This window comes from Microcaecilia unicolor, chromosome 1 (genome assembly GCF_901765095.1).
Source record: "Microcaecilia unicolor chromosome 1, aMicUni1.1, whole genome shotgun sequence".
Lineage (NCBI taxonomy): Eukaryota > Metazoa > Chordata > Amphibia > Gymnophiona > Siphonopidae > Microcaecilia > Microcaecilia unicolor.
The window spans coordinates 345,771,636-345,792,930 of record NC_044031.1 but is presented as its reverse complement, the minus strand read 5'-3'; the positions used below and the strand labels follow the sequence as shown (position 1 = coordinate 345,792,930).

At 43.8% G+C, this 21,295-nt stretch overlaps 1 protein-coding gene across 5 annotated transcripts in view; it reads right to left on the bottom strand.

Annotated features, from left to right (window-relative positions):
• CTNNB1 (catenin beta 1) overlaps positions 1-21,295 on the bottom strand; it is a 254,122-nt gene that overhangs the window by 52,018 nt on the left and 180,809 nt on the right. For all 5 annotated transcript variants that reach the window (XM_030209331.1, XM_030209348.1, XM_030209355.1 and 2 more), the window contains exon 12: positions 1,029-1,179. In XM_030209331.1, the coding sequence (XP_030065191.1) occupies positions 1,029-1,179 (151 nt within the window). The remainder of the gene's footprint in view (positions 1-1,028; positions 1,180-21,295) is intronic.

Here is a 21,295-nt window from a genome sequence, read left to right as displayed (position 1 = left end):
TTACCAACGTAGTTCAGACAAAAAAGGCTTACCAACATAAAATTGTCAGCAAATAAGCTGATTTTATGACGGTAGGGACCACCTCTGACACCCAGCGATATCATGATTTGCCTTTACACCCTGTGCCAAAGGAAGGCTCTCTATATAAAAGAAACAAGAGAGGTGCCCCTGTCAACTATGAAAGGACCAGTATAATCCCCATTTATCCGTAGACGCCCAGTAGGACATTCATACAATGTAACCGACGAACAAAATTTCTCCCCAATTTTCTGCATAACCGCCAAAGGGAGGCCTAGCATACCCAAAGGCCTTCTCTGCATCAATGGATAAAATTGCCATCTTTTCCTGGGCACACCGGTCTCCCCAAATGACCTAACATTATTTGCCACCAGTCATTTCAAAAACCTTTAATGTGAAGATATGAAAGAAGGACCTAAAGGAATCGAGAAGGGGTATAAAGGGGGACCCAGACTCTGAGTATGCCTCTTTAACCTATGGCCACTTAATATAGCAACCCTTTGCTCTCCTGGGAGCCAACTGGCTGGTCCAGAATCAGTCCTCAAAACTAGCCTAGCTGCACAGAGCCATCATCCACCTGCTGGAAACAGAAATTATTAAATGGTTACACAGCTGCACCATGCCCCTACAGAGCAGAGCTCACAATTCTGTACAATCTCTCTCCACTTGCTGCTTGATGGACATAACATCCGCAAATTCTGGATTGGTTTGGTGAGGACGGTAAGGAAAACTGATTTGTTGACAGTTATCATGCTCTGGTGTTTTGTTGTGTGGCCTCTTGAATTTCTAAGGTCAATAGGATAAGTTTAAGTATCGCTGATAGAGGATCCCCCATTGTCCAGGTAGGCTCAGCAGGGGAAAACAGGAAGAATAAGGTGATCAAAAGGTTCTCATACTAGCAGGTGGCACTGTACTGTACCCCTCTGGACTAGTATGGTATGGCATGCAATAAAAAGTTCACTCAACTATTATTTTTAAAAAAAGCATTTAATGCATTATTTGAATCTTACCAACACCCTCATTCCGGGAATGAAGAAGTTCTGTAAGTGGAGCAGTGGCACCTTCAGCTTCAATGGCTTCTGCAGCCTCCTTATCCTGAGCCAGTTCACAAAGCACTCCTGCAGCTACTCTCTGGATGTTCTCAATGGGAGAATACAGCAGCTACAAAAAAAAGTAAGACCAACTTGTAGAATTATCTGAGAATTAATCAGTGCTTTTTTTGTAGGAAAAAAGGTATCGGTACTCATTATGGGCAGGGGTCACTATGGCCCCGTCCCCTATGGTAGCCACACCCACATTAGCCACAACCCTTATACTAGCCATAGCGCATATAAGCAGTATCATTGAAAATACTATACCAGTATAAGAGAAAAAATAACTTGTGATTTTTTTTCATTATAAATAATTTCTGTAAGCTGTTACAGCTCCAGTATACCCAGTGCAAAATAAGACAACAGATATAAATTCTCAAACTGGACATCTTTCAAACACTAAAACAAAACAAAAAAAAGATTTTTTTTCCATCTTTGTCTGGTGACTGTTTTTCTGATCATGTTGGTCCCAGTCTCTGATTCTGCTGCTATCTATTCCCTTAACTCTGTTTCCAGGGCTTCCTTTCCATTTCTTTCTTTACTTTCCTCCTTTCTGCTTAATTTCTTGCCTCTGCGGACTTGACTGGAGGAGATATAGAGTGGATCCAGCTTTTCCCTATTTTATCTATCCATGTGCAGTTTTTCTCCTCTTTTCCCTTTCCCTCATCTCGTCAGTATGAATTCTCCTTCCTTTTTCCATGTCCAGCATTTTTCCGCTCTCCCTCCATCCATGTCCAGCATTTCTCCTCTCTCTCCCCTCCATCCATATCCAACATTTCAACTCTTCCCTCCATCCATGTCCAGCATTTCAACTCTCCCCCCTCTATGTCCAGAATTTCTCCTCCCCTAAATCCATGTGCATCTCCTCCTCCTGTCTTCCCCTCCATTCCATTCATGTCCAGCATTTCTCCTCTCCCCCTCCACTCCATCCATGTGCATCTACTTTCCCTGTCTTCCCTTCCCTCCATCCACATCCAGTATTTCTCTTCTCCCACTTCCCCTCCAACCGTTTGCATCTCCTTCCTCTGTTTTTCCTTCCCTCCAACATTTCTCCTTTCTTCCCTGCCCTCCACTCCATCCATATCCAGCATTTCTGCTCTCTCCCCTCCATCCATGTGCATCTCCTTCCTGTCTTCCCTCTCCTCCATCCATGTCCAGCATTTCTCCTGCCCTCCCCTCCAAACATGCCCACCAACTTGGCTCTCTGCCCTGCCCTCCATGTCCAACGATTCTCCTCTGCCCTTCCCATCTATGTCCAGCGATTCTCCTTTGCCCCTATCCTCCCCTCCCAACCATGTCCAGCGATTCTCCTCTCTCTCCTGCCCTCCTCTCCATGTCCATCGATTCTCCTCTGCCCTCTCCTCCATGTCCAATGATTCTCCTTTGCCCCCTTATCTTCCCCTCCCATCCATGTCCAGTAACTCGCCCCAGCCTCCACCTGCCCCCCTTTTCAGCCCCCATTGAGTTCCAGTACCAACCCCAGCCCCACCTGCCCGTCCTTAGCTCCCCGACAACCCTGCTTTCTGTTCCTGCCACCCCACGTTTAAACCTTGTATTCTTTTTATCTGAAGTCACAGCACCAGCGGCGGCGTTAGTGAAAGCAGAGCAGGTGAAAGAGGCTCTCAGGTGGAGGGGAGGGCTCAGAAGAAATCCCACAAGACTTGTCAGAGGGAAAGTACCTGGGGATCCTCTTCCGATTCCTATGAGCGCTCCTCTTCGGTGTCGGATAGCACTTCCCTAAGGGATGCGTTCATCGAGGGCCATCCATCGGGAAAGACTGTGGCATTGGCTGAGGCACAGGCTGCAGAATCGCTAGGGCCGGTGCAGGAGCAGGATCTCGGCTGCCTGGAGACACACACTTTGGCACCTCCTGGATAGAAGGGGAGCTGTCCTCCCGGCATTGACGCTTCTCGGGTGCCGAATCCCTCAGCATCCCGGAGCTCCTGGCACCATGTATCGAGGGAGATCAGTGACGGTGCTTCTTGGCCTTCGCATGATGCACATTAACCCATGCTCCTTGGTGCCATCAAATCCTCTCATCGCTTCGGGGTCAGGTCAGACAGTGAACAGTCCCGAAGGCCTGCATAGCAGAAGGCCTCAAAACAGGTGGAGACCCACTCGATGCCTCGCTGCTCCCACAGTGTCAAGGGGTCTCACAGTAACCATCCCAGCTGGACTCCAGGATATCAGTGCGACTCTCAACATCAATGCTGACGTCAAGGAACCGGAAATGGCTCCAAAAACCTTTGCACGTTGAACTTTTTGGGAAACCAGAATCCTCTTTTTTCAAACTCCTCTTGTTGACCTATAAGTGCATTCACTCTGCAGCTCCTCAGTACCTCTCCACTCTCATCTCTCCCTACATTCCTCCCCGGGAACTCCGTTCACTGGGTAAATCTCTCTTATCTGCACCCTTCTCCTCCACTGCTAACTCCAGACTTCATTTCTTTTATCTTGCTGCACCATATGCCTGGAATGGACTTCCTGAGCCAGAACGTCAAGCTCCATCTCTGGCTGTCTTCAAATCTAAGCTAAAAGCGCACCTTTTGATGCTGCTTTTAACTCCTAACCCTTATTCACTTGTTCAAAACCCTTATTTCATCATCCTCGCTTTAATATTCCCTTTTCTCGTTTGTCCTGTTTGTCTGTCCTAATTAGATTGTAAGCTCTGTTGAGCAGGGACTGTCTCTTCATGTACAGCGCTGCATACTTCTAGTAGCGCTTTAGAAATGATAAGTAGTAGTAGTAGTGCAAAGGCAGAGAACACAGTTGGCAGGGCTATGTCACCAAGATGTCCTTCCCTGAGATGGTCCGGTTGCACTGAATACAGCGGTTGAAGCCACTGGGAGTCTTCGTGTACATAGAAGGAAAAAACCACACCCGCCAAATCAAAAGAAGTGATGGTGATTGAAAAGGGGAAAGGCACAAAAGAAAGAAACCTGACCGGGCAGACCTAAAAATGGCCCTCGTTGAAAAATAAAGGAAACTTATAAGTGGGCAAAAACTAAAAAATAAAGGATATTTTTTTTTCTTTTTAAAAGGCAAAAGGGAACAGGTAGAAAACCACCAAAAGGCACTCAAAACAAAGAAACGTTCTAACCCGGCATGTGAGCAGCCACCACAAAAAGCAGCTGCTCCTTGCACAGAAAAAGCAAAACTATGGCAGGTACGTTCACGCAGTGGGAAGGAGGGCACTCTAGTTTTTCCTATGGCAGATTTTATCGGGACAGGCAACGTGGGACGGCGTCTACCCACTTGTGAGAGAATAAGCAAGCCTACTTGTCCTTGGAGAAAAAATACTATACATTTTTTGATTTGCAAAGAAAGGAATGCAAACTGCATTTAAAGTTTTAAAATCAGTGTTGGTTCTAATAAACCGCTGGGTGTTAAGACTATCTGGTTTATGACTGCTGTAAAATTCTGTTGTCCAACCTAACCCCTGTAACACAGGATTGTATTCCTGAACCTCATAATTCAGCATATTGCACTTGCATATGATTGTGTGTTTATGGTAACTAGAATTGCAAACAGTATGCATTTTGCATTGAATCTGTTTGTTAGAAGGATGTGCTACAGAACAGATACTTCTCTTGTTCTGAATGATGATGGCTTCCTAGCTTTCTGGGAAATGTAGTTGCTGTCACCATTTCTAATCTGTCTCTGAAAAGCAGGGTCTTCGCTCTTTTTTCCCCTTCTTTGCCCTAGAAATAAGGCAATCTTCTGTTTATGTAACCTGTCAAGTTCCATTTTTTAGTTATATTTGAAAGTCTGCTTCAATTCTTACCTATCCTGAAAATGCATATTTACAGAGACCTCTTTATATTATTCACTTACACATCTTTTCGTCAAAATTTAAATCTACATTACCCAAATTGCAAAGGACTCAAATACAAAACAACTTACGCATCTAACTTCTCCTACATGGGTGCACAACTATGGAACGCACTCCCAAAAACTGTGAACACAATCTATGACCACCTGAATTTCAGGAAATCACTAAAAACCAACCTCTTCAAAAAGGCTTACCCCACCGAATCAACGTAAACCCCCAACACCAGGCAACACAGCAATACCAAAGATTGCACTGGACAATATATAATCTCCACTCCCCTCGACCCTCATGATACCCGAAACACATCTTCCTCATTCGACCACAACATAACCTTTTATTTGTTTCTTAACCGGACTTGGCGAATGCCTTTACGGTACTATGTAAGACACATTGAGCCTGCAAATGGGTGGGAAAATGTGGGGCACAAATGTAATAAATAAATAAAATGCAAGTTCATTTCTTTCTAAACATACTGCCTAACAATATTCTTTTGCAGCATCCATCCTTTCCCTATTATGTAACTGTTAACACGACTCTTACAATGGCAGCTAAACTGCAATAAATGCTCCTTAACCTTAAATTTTATTTCTAATTCCTTCAGCCCCTTCATAGCTCTACTCCATACAATTCAAAACACACCTTTAAACCTCTGACAACTGTACTTAGGAAGTATCGTAAGTAAGCAACCCATTAGAATAATCATGTAGACCACTTCATTTATGGAGAGACATTAGAAAGATAAGCATGTAAGTATCCAGATTAGAAAGATAAACATTTAAGTATCCTAATTTAATACAACACTTTTTTTTTTCTAAAGAAAAACAATTAAAATTTTACCTAATTTCAAAACCTTATAGAATTCTCCAATTGCCCTAAGAAATCTGTTTCCCCCTTACTTTTGTAATCTTCCTGTAACAGTAAATATAATCAGACAAGCCTTCACATATTTACTATAGTTTGTATGGAAGAGGAGAAACAAATATAAACGTAGCTTTACAGAATTTAAGAATCCAGGAAATATATTATCCTATTTGGTTAGAAAAATTAAACAAAACAAGGAACTGAATACAGAATCAGAATATAAAGATCACAATATAGCTTAGAATTTAACATCTGTGTTAGAGCATACAACACTGAAATCTTTAAATCTTTTCCCAATAGACCTCATAGTGTTGCAAATTGTTATCTTTTCACGTCACCAAAAATAGAATGCAAGCACTAATTTTAAACTGTAACCTTAAATTTAAAAACAGATTTAAAAAAAGGCCTAATGTAAGAAACTTCTAATTTCTGAAACACTGGAAAACAACTTTTGGTGCTATAGTACTGTTCATCACATACATACAAAAAAAAAAAAAAACACTTAAAACAGATAGTACAAGTTAGCAAAGCAAGTTAAAGATTTAGGTCTAGAGGAGGAAGTGACGTGATGAGGCTGAATGGCCGCCTGAGCTTTTAGCTCCTGCACTTCCCTGCTTACAACTTGCAAAATCTACTGACAATGGGACCCGTGCTACTCCCCGACGGTGTACAAAAGCGTGCGGTCAGTCCGAGACTGACATGAGTAAAATTTCAAGATCCCAGCTTAGAGAGGGGGAGCGCTGTTCGGTGCGGAAGTTAGCGCCGGACCTCTCGAGCCACGTGTCACCAGTGGGCTCGGAATCGGCCTCTTCTCAGGTAGATACACGGCGCCTGACCCCAAAGAAGAGTTTCCCGAAAGAGCTAGTGAAATGTTTGGAGGAAATTCGATCTGAAATAAAGGCATCTAAGCTCGAGATTTTAGAGCATGTGGACGCCATTAGCCTAGACCTTCGGGAGTTGGGGGGTCGGGTCGAGACACTTGAAGAATGACTAGATGAGCAGGAGGAGAGATTCGCTGGAGTAGACACCCGTGTGCAGCAGCTGTTTGAGCAGACAGATGAATTGCACTACAAAGTTGACGACTTGGAGAACCGGAGACGGAGAAATAATTTCCGCTTCCGAGGGGTGCCTGAAAATGACAACATGGAAGACGTCCCTGCAGTGGTTCGTATCCTCTGCCAAAAACTGGGGGAAATCGCTGGACTCAGACTCAGTGGGGATCGAGCGTGCACATAGAGCGCTAGGCAAACCAAGAGATAACAGACCAAGGGATATAACTGTGTGCTTCACATCCTACGCCTTTAAAGAACAGCTGTGGCTCAAGGCGTGTCAACCGCCAGCTTTAGACTACAATGCAGCGCAGGTGGCGGGTTTTTCAGGATATTTCGCTTTTTACCCTGACACAGAGGAGAGCAACGAAGCCAGTACTGGAGATCCTAGTGAAAGAAAACATCCCATATCGATGGTCGTTCCCCTTTGCATTGTGTTTTTCTGTCAGGGGAAAGCAGGTGCAATTTCGTAAGATGGCGGAGGCATGGAAGTTCTTCCATGAAGCTGGTCTGACTGCGGTGGCGGCCCCCCGGGTGAATTGGCTCCTGCCACGAGGGCACAGCTGCAGAAATGGAAGCAGATCCCTCAGAAAGCTAAGAAGCGGAGTGCTCCAACTTGACTTTGATTTCTCTCTTTAAATTTTGCTAAATGCCTGTTTTATTTGTCTTCGAATTCTGCGGATTACGGTGATGCTGTCTCTTATTCAGTTTGGTCAACTTGATTTAAAGGGGTAGTGGTGGACTGTGTGGTTAAGATATTTGCTGTTATACAAAGAGTGTGTGGGGATGTGTGGTTGGGGTTAATGTTAGATGGAAGGAGGTTTATTCAGCCTTAGGGGGGGATTTTCCTGCTTTTCCCATTCAGGGCCTACGAGTGCTGTCTGGTGGGGGTATGAGTGTGGAGTGGGTAGTGAGGGGAGGGGATGGGGAGGGACAGTGTGGAGGTTGGAGGGGGGTTTATTGGGTTTACCAAGGGTTGGGGATGTCAATACTTCTGGTGGATGTGGGAGGCTCCCAGGGATACTGTGTCGTCATGCTGCTTGCCAACCAAGTGATGGTCATGACTTCTGATCTAAAATTTTTGTCATATAATGGGAAGGGCCTGAACTCTCCACAAAAACGCCAAAAGCTGTTTAAAGAGTTGACCCATTTTATGTTTAAATCATTTTTATTAGGAAATTACAGGTATAAAGAAGACATTAAATGACATTCACTTAATATAACAGGATATCTCAACATTCTGTGGCTTGCCAAATTGGTATTTATTTTCCACCTCCCTCCCCTAGGTTCCTCCCTCCCTTAACTCCCCTGTATCCTCCCCTGTCCCTCTCTACTCCAATTCTAGCATATTATCTTCTATTATATAAGATTACATTCTCAGAAGTTTAGTAAGTGACTTCTTGCTGCTGGAGTCATTGTGTTCCAAAATGGGCTCCATCGTTGCTGAAATGCCTTACCCAGCTTTGAGTCAGGGTTCTTTATGGCCATGCGCATCAGGAGTATCATTCGTGTGCGCCACTGTGCCAAGTAGGGAGTTGGTATGACATTGTTTGCCACTAGAATGGCTCTGAGTACAAATACTTTATACCTCGTTTAGCCACCTTCCCCAATTGTGGGTGGCCAAATAGCATGTGGGCGTCATAACGCTATTGTTGTCGCCAGACATTAACCACATTGGCTATAATCTTTTTCCAAAACTTCTGGACACCCACACAATGCCAAAACATATGACCCACTGTTGCACCTGAGCACCACATTTTGCGCATTCACCCAAAGGTGAGAGTCCCATGTGGAATGCTCTCTTCAGTGGGATAAGCAAACGAAGGGCCATCTTGTACTGCAGTTCCCAATGCACAGCAGAGTCTGTAACTTTTCTTATATGGAGAATGTGGGTTTGCAGCTGTTGCGCCGTGATTATAATTTGTAAATCCTTGGTCCAGGCCTGCGCCAATCCCTGATAGTCCAGCTCCAGGGCTGTGTCTCTTATGTGTCTGTGGTGGTATGCCATGGGTACATTCTGTTGTGACTCCAAAGAAAATGCAGAGGAGAGCTCCTCTTGCACGTCCTCTGTCAGCGATGTCCACTTTAGTGTTGATATGTAATGTCTTAACTGTCCATAAAAAAAAATTATCGCTTGTTGGCAAACCATATTTTTTTTTGCAAGTCCCCGAATGTCTAATGTGACCTTCTCTATTCACCACGTGAAGGAGATATTTAATACCTTGGTTTTCCATCTCCGAAATACAGAATACATTTGTCCAGGTACAAAGGCACAATTATTACATATAGACAAATATGGTGTTTTAGTTGAAAAACTATGCAAGCGGCATACCCATCCCCAAACTGCCCTAGCAGTGGTCAGTATCCCAAAAGCTCTCAAGGCATGGGGCATGGGCACTTCTACACTGTGCAGAATTGACCCATTTTAAACCTCATGTGGTATTTCTCCAGGAAACACATTTGAGAAGACACCATGAAAAGTTTTTGCTCCATCATCAATATCCTCACATTTTCTGTGCATCTGCGCTTGATGCTCGAGATTTTAGAGCACGTGGACGCTACTGTGCTGCACTCCTCTCTACAGGTTCAGGTGGAGAAAGTAAAGCGTGATAGAGAGGGGAGATTTTTGCTTTTGAATGTGTCTATAGGTGGTCAGCCTGTCACATTGGCGTCAGTATATGTGCCAAATGAAGCACAACATAGGTTCCTATCCACATTGATTGGGCATTTTCTTTCTTGCTCTCTGGGGAAGGTAATTGTGGGGGGTGGGGGAGATTTTAACACTACGCATCAACCTGCCCTGGATAGGTAAGGTCTGCCATCAGGGATTGATGTCACGGTTTCTCAGGCCTTGAATAGGTTTACTAGAGACTTGGGTATTTTGGATGTTTGGCGTGTTTCACATCCGGGGGGGTTCGAGATTATTCATTTTATTCCCATTCTAGGATTGATTATATTTTTGTGGATGTATCATTGACTCACGCTGGATGGGAATCAAACATTGGGACAGCTACATTGTCAGATCATGCGCCGGTTTGGGTTAGTTTTCCCTCGCTTGGTGGGGAGGAGAAGGAGCGGAGATGGTCCTTGAATACTACATTATTAAAGGAGCAGGCATGGGCATAGATTGGGGGGGGGGGGCGGGGTGAGCCCCCCCCAAACAATGATGATGACTTAGTCTTACACGAAGTCGCAGTGGCGAACTGGCGGCGGGCGGGGCTTCCTGACTCTGCCCTCTCAGCATCCCGCCCGAAAGGAAATGGCATCAGAGGAAGGCGGGACGCAGAGAAGCAGGGTCAGGAAGCGAATGACGGAGTCGAGCCTGCCTCATTGCTGCTATTACTACCGCTGCCCGCCTGTTCGCTGCTGCAACTTCGGTGGAGTTGGATTGGAAGTGAGCCAGGCAGCCTACCTAGTCCACTCCCCCGTGCAGCCGTCGACGTTTACTCAAAACACAGGCAAGCAAACCTGTGAGCTGCTGGCCTGCATCCACGTTGTCGTTCTTTATCGTAGTAGTAGTTGCCTGCCAGTAGGAGAGAAGAGATGGGAGATGCTGCGAAGGGGGAGGGGGGAGACGCTGGATAGAATGGGGAAGGGGATGGAAAGAAACAAGATGGGCAGGGGAGAGAGAGAATTGCTGGACAACAGGGATTGATGGAGGAGAAGGCAATGGAGATGGAGAGTAGCTGGACAGGATGGATGGAGAGGAGGGTAGGGGAGAGAATAGAAATCGCTGGACATGGAGCGGAGGGCAGGGGAAGGAGGAGAATTGCTGGACATGGATGGATGGAGGGGAAAGGGGGGAGAGGAAATTTGCTGGATATGGATGGATGGAGGAGAGGGCAGGGGAGAATGGAGAGTTGCTGGACATGGATGGATGGAGGGGAGAGACGTCAGCAAGGAGATGCACATGGATGGAGGGGAGGGAAGAGAGGAGAAATGCTGGACAAGGATGGAGGGAAGGAAAGAAAGGAAGGAAGGAGGGGAAGGGAGAGAGGAGAAATGCTGGACACGGATGGAGGGGAGGGAAGACAGGAAGTAGATGAACATGGATGGAGGGGAGTGAGAAGAAATGCTGGATATGGATGGAGGGAAAACTGCTGAGTTTAAGGGCTGGTTTGGAACACGTTGAGGACAGATACTGAAACTCGAGGAAGGATAAGGACAGGGCTACAGATGGTAGACAGGACACATAAGGACACAGGAGGGAGAAAAAAATATCAAATGGAAAGAAGACACTGGGACCAAAGCAAATAGAAAAACTAAATGATCAGACAAAAAAAGGTAGAAAAAAGTATTTTATTCAGAATTTAATTGAAATATGTCATCTTTTGAAATGAGAATCTGTGATATTTTGCATGTAAGTTTCAATTTTTCTGGTATTGCTGCATGCTGAGTCTGACTTCTTGAGAACTTTCCAGTTCAGTATTTTGCCTTCATATTTTTGATTTCTAGTTCCTTGTGTCATGTCTGTTGTGTCATGTGTTTTTCATGTGTGATCAAGGTGCAGTATTCTGCTAGCGTGTAGTATTTGCAGCCCTTTTGTTTTGCTTATTTTTCACGAGGTAGTGTATTGGTGTTTTAGAGCCTGGTGTAATTACAGTTTTGCCTTTTCACGCATAAGGTTGTAGCTCGTCCTGTCCTTGGAATTAGTGCTGTTATGATTTAGTAAGGTTATGAGTGTGTTTTTGCACAAGTTTGTGTATAGCGTTTTGCAGTGGAGAGATTGTGTGTTGGCCTTACTAAGGTGGCACCAAAACATCAGAAAGGGTGTAGAGCCTAAATCATGACACACTACCTCTTGAAGGATCTACATATAGAGACTGTGCATTTCTAAGGTCAACACTAGCATGGTATGGGAAAGGGGGTGGGGAAATACTACTGGAGAGGAAGAGAGAGTGCTGGGTAACGAGGAAAGAAGGAAGGAAGGAAGGAAGGGAGAAAGAGCTGGCTTAATATCTCATACATATTCATTATGGTTATTCCCAAAAAAAAAAGCCACCTCTTTTTCCCTTCCTTCCTCCATATTAGCATATATATATATATATATATATATATATATATATGCAAATGAATATGCTAATATGCTCCGCCCCATCCTTTGCCCCCCCCCCCCCCCAAATGAAATAGTCAAACTACGCCCATGGGAGCAGGAGATTATAGATGGTTACAGGCGGATCTTGAAAGAATACCTAGAGTTTAATGTTGATTCGGGTCCTTCGTTGGGGGTGGTTTGGGATGCGCTTAAGGCAGTCACTAGGGGCTATTTTCTGCAAAAGGCTAGTTTCAAGACTAGACAGCAAAGGGTGGAGGTTGGGAAGTGTTTAGCGCAATTGTCTCTCTTTTTTTTTTTTTATAATTTATATAGTTTATTGAAAACAAAATATCACAACTGCGTTATAACATAACTTAACACTCCATTTCTCATAATATTATAACAATGCTTCTCTATATTTTATACATTTTCTCCCTCCCCTCCCTCCTCCCTCTCCCTCCCTCACCTCCCCCTCCCCCCCCCCCTTCTTTTAATCCTCAGGATATTATATCAACTTCTTCTTATTCCGCATCTTTCAAGAGTTCTTGTAATTGTGTCCATTCTTTTGCTTCAGAATTGTATCTCCCTATTCTTTTGTCTGTTAATTTATCCAACTCTGTGAGCTCCCTTAATTTAACTTTCCAATCAGTCTTTGTGGGCCCCAATTTACTTTTCCAATGGCGTGCTATACCCGTTTTCGCTGCTGCTAGCCCTATCCGTTTAACTCTTTGTTGCCATTTTTGCCCTCTGTGATTTCCCCACCCTAGTAAGCACCATTTAGGTTCATGAAGAAAGGGAATCTCCAAGACCATTGATAGTTCGTTCACAATGTCTTTCCAATACTCTTGTATCTGGCCACATTCCCACCATATATGGTAGAATGTGCCTTTCCCTTTCCCACACCTCCAGCATTCCGCAGAGGCTCCTGGGTACATTTTATTAATTTTTTCTGGTGTATAGTACCATCTACTTAGTATCTTGTATGCATTTTCTTTGATCAGCACACAAACTGATGTTTTCTTAACTTCGGTACACACCCTCCTCCATTCGGTCTCGCTTAATGCCTGTCCCATGTCTTTTTCCCATGCTTCCATAAAAGCATGTTTTCTAAAAGTTTGGCCCCGAAGGTGCCCATATACCTTGGAGATTCTCCTGCCTGATACATCAATTTCTCCCCATAGATTTTCGAATTTCTCATGATCTACTGGTGGGTGTTTTATCCATTTCTCTGTTATAATAAAGTGTTGGACTTGCATGTATGCGTATTTATCTGTCTCTTGTAATTCGTATTTCTCTTGGAGTTCTTCAAATGCCCTTATGCGACCTCCATCCATTAAATCACGAAATCTGATCAGACCCTTCTGAAACCATGTGGAGAAGACCCTTGATTCTTTCCCCGCTGGGAATCCCTCCTCCTGTGTGATCCACGCATATGAGGATCTCTGTTGTGTCCCCCTTAATTTCTTTTTTAAGGTACCCCAAAGAGTTAGTAAATGTGTTATAAACGGGTTTAGGGTCAGTTTCCCATAACTTTGTTCAGGAAGGGAGGCCCACAAAAGACCCTCCAAATATCCCTCTCTGACAAACACTTGTTCTAATGTGGTTATATGTGACAAGTCTACCTTACACCATTCTGCTATTTGTGTGATTTGTCCTGCCCAGTAGTACCATTGCATGTTTGGCATTTCTCTTCCTCCTTCCTGTACTCTTCCCCACATTATCCTCTTGGGTAACCTGGCCGGCTTTCTCCCCCAGGCAAATTTCCCTAATTCTGATTGCAATCTTGTCAACTCTCTGATCGGTACTGGGATGGGTAGTGTCTGAAACAAAATAGAAGTCTGGCAGGATATTCATTTTTATTACTGCTATTCGCCCCCACCATGACAGCCATCCTGACCCCCATCTATTCAAATCCCTCCTCACTGAGCTAAGCAGGGGTTCATAATTCCAAGCATATAGATTCTGTAAATCTTTGGGAATTTTTATTCCTAGATACCGGAAACCCAGTTCCGTTATTTTAAAATTGCACCTTTCCTTCAAATAATTACACTCTGCCTCTGTTATTGTGATTCCCATTATTTCAGATTTATCGTAATTTACTTTAAATCCTGCTTGTCTCCCATATACTTCAAGTTCCTTAACTATGACAGGTAGTGTGTGCATCGGTTGGCCCACGTAAAATAGAATGTCATCAGCGAATAACGCTATTTTATGTTCCTTTCCACCTAGTTTTATTCCCCTCACCTCCTTCATGGTTCGAATTCTCTGTGCCAGGGGTTCAATAGACAACGCGAACAATAGGGGCGATAACGGGCATCCCTGACGTGTACCCCTTTGGATATGGAAAATTTCAGAGTATCCCCCATTAATCTTTAGTCTTGCAGTCGGTGATGCATATAGCCCTTTTATCCATTCTATAAATGGTATTCCCATACCCATTACCCTCATTACCTCCCATAGATATTCCCACTCCACTCTATCGAACGCTTTCTCGGCGTCTATTGCTAACAGCGTCAACGAGTCCCCTCTTCTTTGCGCCCCCCAAATTATATTCAATGTCCGTCTGATGTTATCAGCAACCTTTCTATTTAATATAAATCCAGATTGATCTGGGTGTATAATTTGTGGCATTATACGGGCTAGGCGGTCGGCCATGACCTTTGCAAGAATCTTAACATCAATATTTAATAATGATATAGGTCTATATGATCCACAGCATGTTGGGTCCCTTCCTGGTTTTGGTAATACTGTTATACCCGCTATTTTCATGCTATTAGGTAGCCCATTTCCTCCAAAGTTTGCATTTCCAACTCTCACCAATATTGGGGCTAATTCCCTTCCAAATACTTTATAAAATTTCCCCGTGTATCCATCCAAACCCGGTGCCTTGCCTCCTTTTAGCCCCTTGATTACCTCTAATACTTACTTCAACGTTATGGCCTTCTCTAGCTCTAATTTCTGAGCCTCCGTTACTTTGTGGAGTCCTAGATCTCTTAATTGACTTTGTATGTCTTCTTTGGGGACTTTTTCCCCTGGCGCGTATAATTTAGAGTAATATTGCACAAAGGCTTTCCTAATATCTTTATCTTGATATACCAATCTGTCCCCTTGTGTTTTTAGTTTAGTTATTAAGCTCCTTGTCTGTTTTTGTCTTAAACTGCGTGCCAACATGGTCCCCGCTTTGTTACTAAATTCAAAAAATTTTTGTTTCATCAGAGTTCTATGGAATTCCATCGTACTCATCTGTATTTTCCGGAGTTCCCCTCTACATTGTATTAGTTCTCTGAACGTTTTTGCATCTCCCTGTAGTTGGTGTTGTGTTTCTAATTGTGTTAATTTTAGCCTAATTGTCAATTCTGTTGCTTCTCTTTTTTTTTTTTTGTAGGTGCCTTTTGCTATCAGATGTCCTCTAATCACAGCTTTTAGTGCATCCCACAAGGTGCCTTCCGATACATCTCCCCTGTCATTATTTTGGAGGTATTCTATTATTTTCATTCGTATATCTTGACAATCTTTCTCCGCAGCTATCAGGGATTCATTTAGTCTCCACATCGTTTCCTTTCTCTCTATCTCTATTTTCCCCACCAGTACCCATACTGGTGCGTGGTCTGATGTCTGTATATTTTCTATGTCTGAGTCTTTCATGTCCCCCCATATTGATCTGCTCCCCCAGATCGCATCTATCCTTGAGTATGATTTTTGGGCATGAGAATAAAAAGAATATGTTTTTTGACCTGGGTGTTGTATCCTCCATATATCTACCAGATCTAAATCCTTCATTAATTTAAGAAATTTCCCCCTATGTGTTCTCGATCCTCCTCCTTTCCCCTGTGAATGGTCCAGTCTAGAGGCAGTCATGTTGTAGTCCCCTCCCATAATTATCTGTCCCCTTACAAATTTACTTAGGCCTAAGCCTAGTTTTGTGAAGAATGTTCCCTGTCCCTCATTTGGTGCGTATACATTGATAAATGTGATCAAGTGATTCCCTACCCTTCCTTTAATTGCTAAGCTTCTCCCATCTTCCCCTTTGTATATATCTTCTTGTACAAATCTTAACTGTTCATTAATGTAAATTGCCAATCCACCCGTCTTCCCTCCCTTGGGATCCGCCAGCTTAGTTCCCTGCCCCAGTGTTTTATAGCTAATCAAGTGCTCATCTCGTCTTTGGATGTGGGTTTCCTGAAGCATTATCACATCCCATTTTAATCTTTTCAGTTCTTTAAGAACTATGTTTCTTTTCCCGGGATTATTCAAACCGTTAACGTTCCAGGATCCTACCTTTATTCCCCTCCCTCCCCTTTCCCTTCCCTCCCTCCCTCTTTTCCCTGCCCCCCCAGTGGGCTCCTGTTTTTGGCCCTGGACTCTTCTGGCCAGTGCTACCCTGGAGGAAGTGCATCTGTGCCAGACGGCTGCCCCCATATATTTACGTCATCAGTTCCCTCCCCCTCCCCCATTTACATTTCCCTATTCCCCCACACCAAGCATATTGCATCAATTAACCAGCACTATAGTTCTCATAGCATATACTACCACAGTTCCATTTAGTTGACCTCTGGTTAATTTCTCAGTCTTTTCCTCTTATTTCTCCCTCAAATCTGGCTTTGTCCGGGGATCTGTTTTCTTTTCTCTTCCAATTTTCTGCCATCTTTGATTTTCCGGGGTCTGTTGTCTTTGTTGTCGTCCTTGTTCTCCTTCCTTATCTTGTGGAATGTCCGTGCAGCCCATGTCTCTCAGGCTTTTCCATGCGCCTTCCACCGTCTGAATTCGCCTCGACTTGGTGCCCACTGTTACCAGAATTCCTCTTGGGTACAGCCACCGGTATCTCAGTCCTGCTTTTTGCAAATACATTGTGATGTCTTTAAGTTCTCTCCGTGCTTGCAAGGTTTTTTTTTGCCAAATCCTGGAAAATTTGTATTTTATTATTTTCCCATGCAATCTCTTTCATGGCCCGAGCTTTGCGCCACACTGCCTCTTTAGTATTATAGTCATGGAAGCATGCTATTATATCTCTGGGCCCCTCAGCTCTCTGTGGCCCTAATGTCCGGTGTGCTCTGTCAATTCTATATTTGTCCTGATTTGTTGAGTCCTCACTTTCACTCTCCAGATCCATAATGACTGCACAGATTGCTCTTATTGTTTTGGATGCGTCTTTGTATGACTCTACCTCTGGTACTCCTTTGAATCTCAGATTGCATCGTCTAGACCTGTTTTCAAGGTCTTCTAGTTGCATTTCCAGGGCTTCTCTGCATTGATTTTCTTTTTTTATTGCTTGCTGCATTTCTTTTATCACCTCCTCTGCACCGTCCACTCTCTCCTCAGTCTCCGCCACTCGTTTCCCCATATCTCTCAATTCCTCCCGCAGCTCACCTATTGTCGCCTGTATCCCTTTTCTTGTATTCACCATTTCCGCTTTGAGCTCTTGGAACCAGCGTGAAACATCCACTTTATCTGTCTCCGAATTTTCGTCTACCATTTCCTCGTGCTCCGGGTCAGATTCGGAAACTCCGTCCGCCATTTTGAAATTTCGCGACGCTACTTTCGCGCCCGCGCTTCTCCCTATTCCAGGGTTTTCGGCGGCGTACTTGAATTTAGCTAGTTTCTTCCGAGCTGCCATTACTTCTGGTGTTTAGATTCCTGCTTGGTGGGGATTTTCGCCGCGTTTTCGGGGAGTTGGAGGCTCCTTTTACTTCTGGCTCTTCAGAGCTCGCTTGTTAGGCAACCATTCGGTAGCGCTGACGTCACTTCCTCCGCAATTGTCTCTCTTATCTGCAAGGCACAAATCTTCCCACTCAGTAAAAGACTTGCAGGACATTCAGGCGATCTGTTTAAGACTTGACCAGATACATACAGATCAACTGAAGTTCTTTAATGACAGGCAAGGGCATTCTGGGTTTGTTTTTAGTAATAAACCGAGTAAGGCCTTGGCGGTTAAGCTGCGCCAGTCCAGGGTTGATAGAACTATATTAAAGATGTGAGATAAGGAGGGTGGGTTGGTAACTAGTTCAAAGCAGATTAGGGAGAATTTCAGTAGTTCTATCAAACACTCTACTCTTCTGAAGTGGTGTCTGGCCCAGAAGTGCAGAATGAATTCTTTTTGACCTGTTCTTTTCCTACACTTACAGAGGGTCAGCGAGAGGCCTTAAGTTGTCAAGGTGATTAAGGGCCTTCCAACGGGAAAGTCGCCTGGTCTGGATGGGCTATCTAGTGAATTTTAAACTGGAGCAAGATGAGGTAGGTTCTTGTCTACTCAAAGCTTTGATGTGGATCCCCCGTAAATTTAGGGGCTTAAGTATGGATTTGTGTCCTTCGATACTCCCAACCTTCTTTTATTGGGATGGACTGTTCGCTAGGCCAGATGCCGTGTCCTTGAAACTATCGCCAATTGCGAATAATCCTCTTTTTCTTCCAGGTGTTTCTTCAGGACCTTTTCAGCGCTGGAAGTCTTTGGGTCTGGTAACCTGGGGTCAACTATATGAGGAGGGTAATCTGCTTTCCTTTGATTCTTTGAAAGGGAGATATGCCATCTTACTGACGGAATTTTGCTTATGGTCAATTGAGGCATTTTCTTAGTTCTAGGGAGATCCAGGCCTCCACATTGAGGGAAGATACGTTTCTTGAAGATCTCTGTGAGGATTCTAAATCTACTAGAGGTCTAACTACTTGTTTATATTCATTTCTATGTGGTAAGTTGGAACTTAAGCATGCACGGGAATTGGGGGTGACCACTGATGAGGGTGACTGGTCCTTTTTTGAAAACAATTGGTCTAAGATTTCAATTTCTGTTTCATACCAGGAAAACACAGTTAAAGTGCTTTATCGGTGGTACTTGACTCCGGTTCGGTTGAACCACGTTTCCTGGAACATCTCCATTGTGTTGGCGTGGCTGTGGACAGAGGGGTACAATGGGCCATATCTGGTGGATATGTTATAAAATTCGGGCATATTGGAAAGCCATCCAACATAGACTGCAAAAGTGGTTTCAACGACCTGTTAAGTGGTCTCCAGAATTTTTTCTTTGTACTAAAAAAACACCAGGTCTTACTCTCAAGCATTGTTAGCCCGACAAGCAATGGTGGCAGCGAGAGTAGTGCTTGCTGCGTGTTGGAAATCATCTGTCACTCCACCTTTGCTAAGCTGGTTAAATAAGCTAAGGTACATCAGTGAAATGGAGAGGCTTTGGGCTGTGCAAGGTCATACTGAGGATAAGTGGAAAGCAATCTGGGAGCCCTTCTTGAAACACTGTCAATATTAAGGGGGAGGGGGGGGCTGGGCCAAGGGGGGAGGGAGGGGGGGTTAATTGGGTAGTGTTTGAATGGAGGTGGGGTTTATTTGTCTTAATTCATTTTATAAAATCTTAAAACATGAGGTCATACAATGTGCTGTAGTACTTTGCATTCTTGTTCATGTTTTATTGCAAAGAATATGAATGGGGGCTAAGATGGCAAATAGAATTTTCATTCTCTGTATGATGCTTTATGAGTAATAGTTCCTTATGTACAGGGAATTTTTCATTCACAATAAAGACCTTTTACAAATTAAAAAAAAAAAAAAAGATTTAGGTCTAGAATTGCCATTACACACTTCAAACAAATCTTTGTCAGTTCAGTGTGAGCCCCCCTTCTCCTATTTCTTCCCCCTATCTTTGCTGCAGTTGAAGCAGATTTGAGGAAGTCCTTTTTTTCCTATTCCTTTTAAGTTAGATCTAAGTCGAGCAGGAACCAATGGCTGCATACACTTTTACTCTCAGCACAGGGAAAAGAAGATTAGACAAATTGGTAGTTTCACTCAAATGCAAAAATACAATTTATATCCAGTGAACTGAATTATGAGAGGAAAAAAAAGAATGAAGGAAAAAACTGATCGAATGAATTATGAAAGGAAAAAAATGAAGGAAAAAACTGATCGAATGGAATTTTTTTTTTTTTTTAAAGACTGGGCTGCTACAAAGGTCAAGACACTAACTGGATTGAAAATAGGGATAACAGACAATAAAAAGCTTGTTAGAATTCATGCACTGATCTGTGCCCTAAGTATAAGGCTCACATTGCAAACAATGAAGTTGGTTAATATATTTTTTATATGGTTACATGTTCTGAACCATTTATTTTGAACTATTGTAAAACCTTTATTTAACATTCACTGAGGCCTTCCATTCGTTTTAACCAGAGGAGGGACGACCTCCCACAATCAAAGAGACTAGACTACATGAAAGATGCTTCAGCACAAGTCTCCAATGAAACTTTAAAGAGGCAACTCAACATAGATCCACACAATGTACAGCATCAGGACCTTTTTAGTTACCAATAATCATTGCTGACTTATCTGCTACCAAGATCCCTGGCCTACGATTGCAACAAAATTTAAGACCCTGAACAGTAAAAGCTTCATAAACTAAGGACTTTTCCTATTTTACCAATTACTCCTTTTTTTGCACTAGGAGTTTATTCCCTTCTTCAGGACTTAAGTATTGTATTATCTTGCCCATATTGCTAAAATTATTACTAAGTTTGCGAAAATTAATGAAAGACAGCTAAAAGAAATGGTTAAATGGATGTAACTTATGTATATATTTATCCTGTCGACTCCTAAATCTATGGGGTTTTTTTGTTGTTGTTGTTTAAAACTCACTTCAAGAGACTCTCCCTATTCTGCATGCTGCTCAGCTGAAGTGAGACCTGGCACAAGGGCAGTGAAGAAAAGAGGTCATCTGCCGATGTGAGATGGAGGCCATGACTTCTGCAACAGAGGCGAACTCATGACAAACTCTAGCACTTTCCTCATCTAGAGGTGAATGTTTCTGGATTAGGGAATGGAACTCTGAACTTGAAAGAATGAGCGGTTCTAGCACAGCCACCTAGAAACACCTCTGTCAGCCCAGCCTGAAGATGTCCTGAGAAACCCACTCTGCATTGATCAAAGCCTTTTCTTAGGAAAGCATAAGGTAAAATTATGTATCATACCTGATCATTTTCTTTCCATTAATCATAGCTGATCAATCCATAGACTGGTGGGTTGTGTCCATCTACCAGCAGGTGGAGATAGAGAGCAATCCTTTTGCCTCCCTATATGTGGTCATGTGCTGCCGGAAACTCCTCAGTATGTCGATATCCAAGCTCCATCCGCAGGACTCAGCACTTAGAGAATTACACCCACAAAGGGACACTCTGCCCAGCTCACCACCTCCGAAACGGGGGAGGGGAATTAACCCAGCTCATCCCCACACAAGTGGGGAAGGGGAATCCGTCCAGCTCATCCCCGCGGAGCGGGGGAGGGACACGACCCCGCCGATGCGGGGGGATCTGGCTTATCCTGCAACCGCAACCGCGGGAGGAGCTGACTGACCCTAACACCGCCGAAGCGGGAGGGGTACAAAGCTGCCCTACAGCCGCACGAAGCGGGAGGGAGCGCC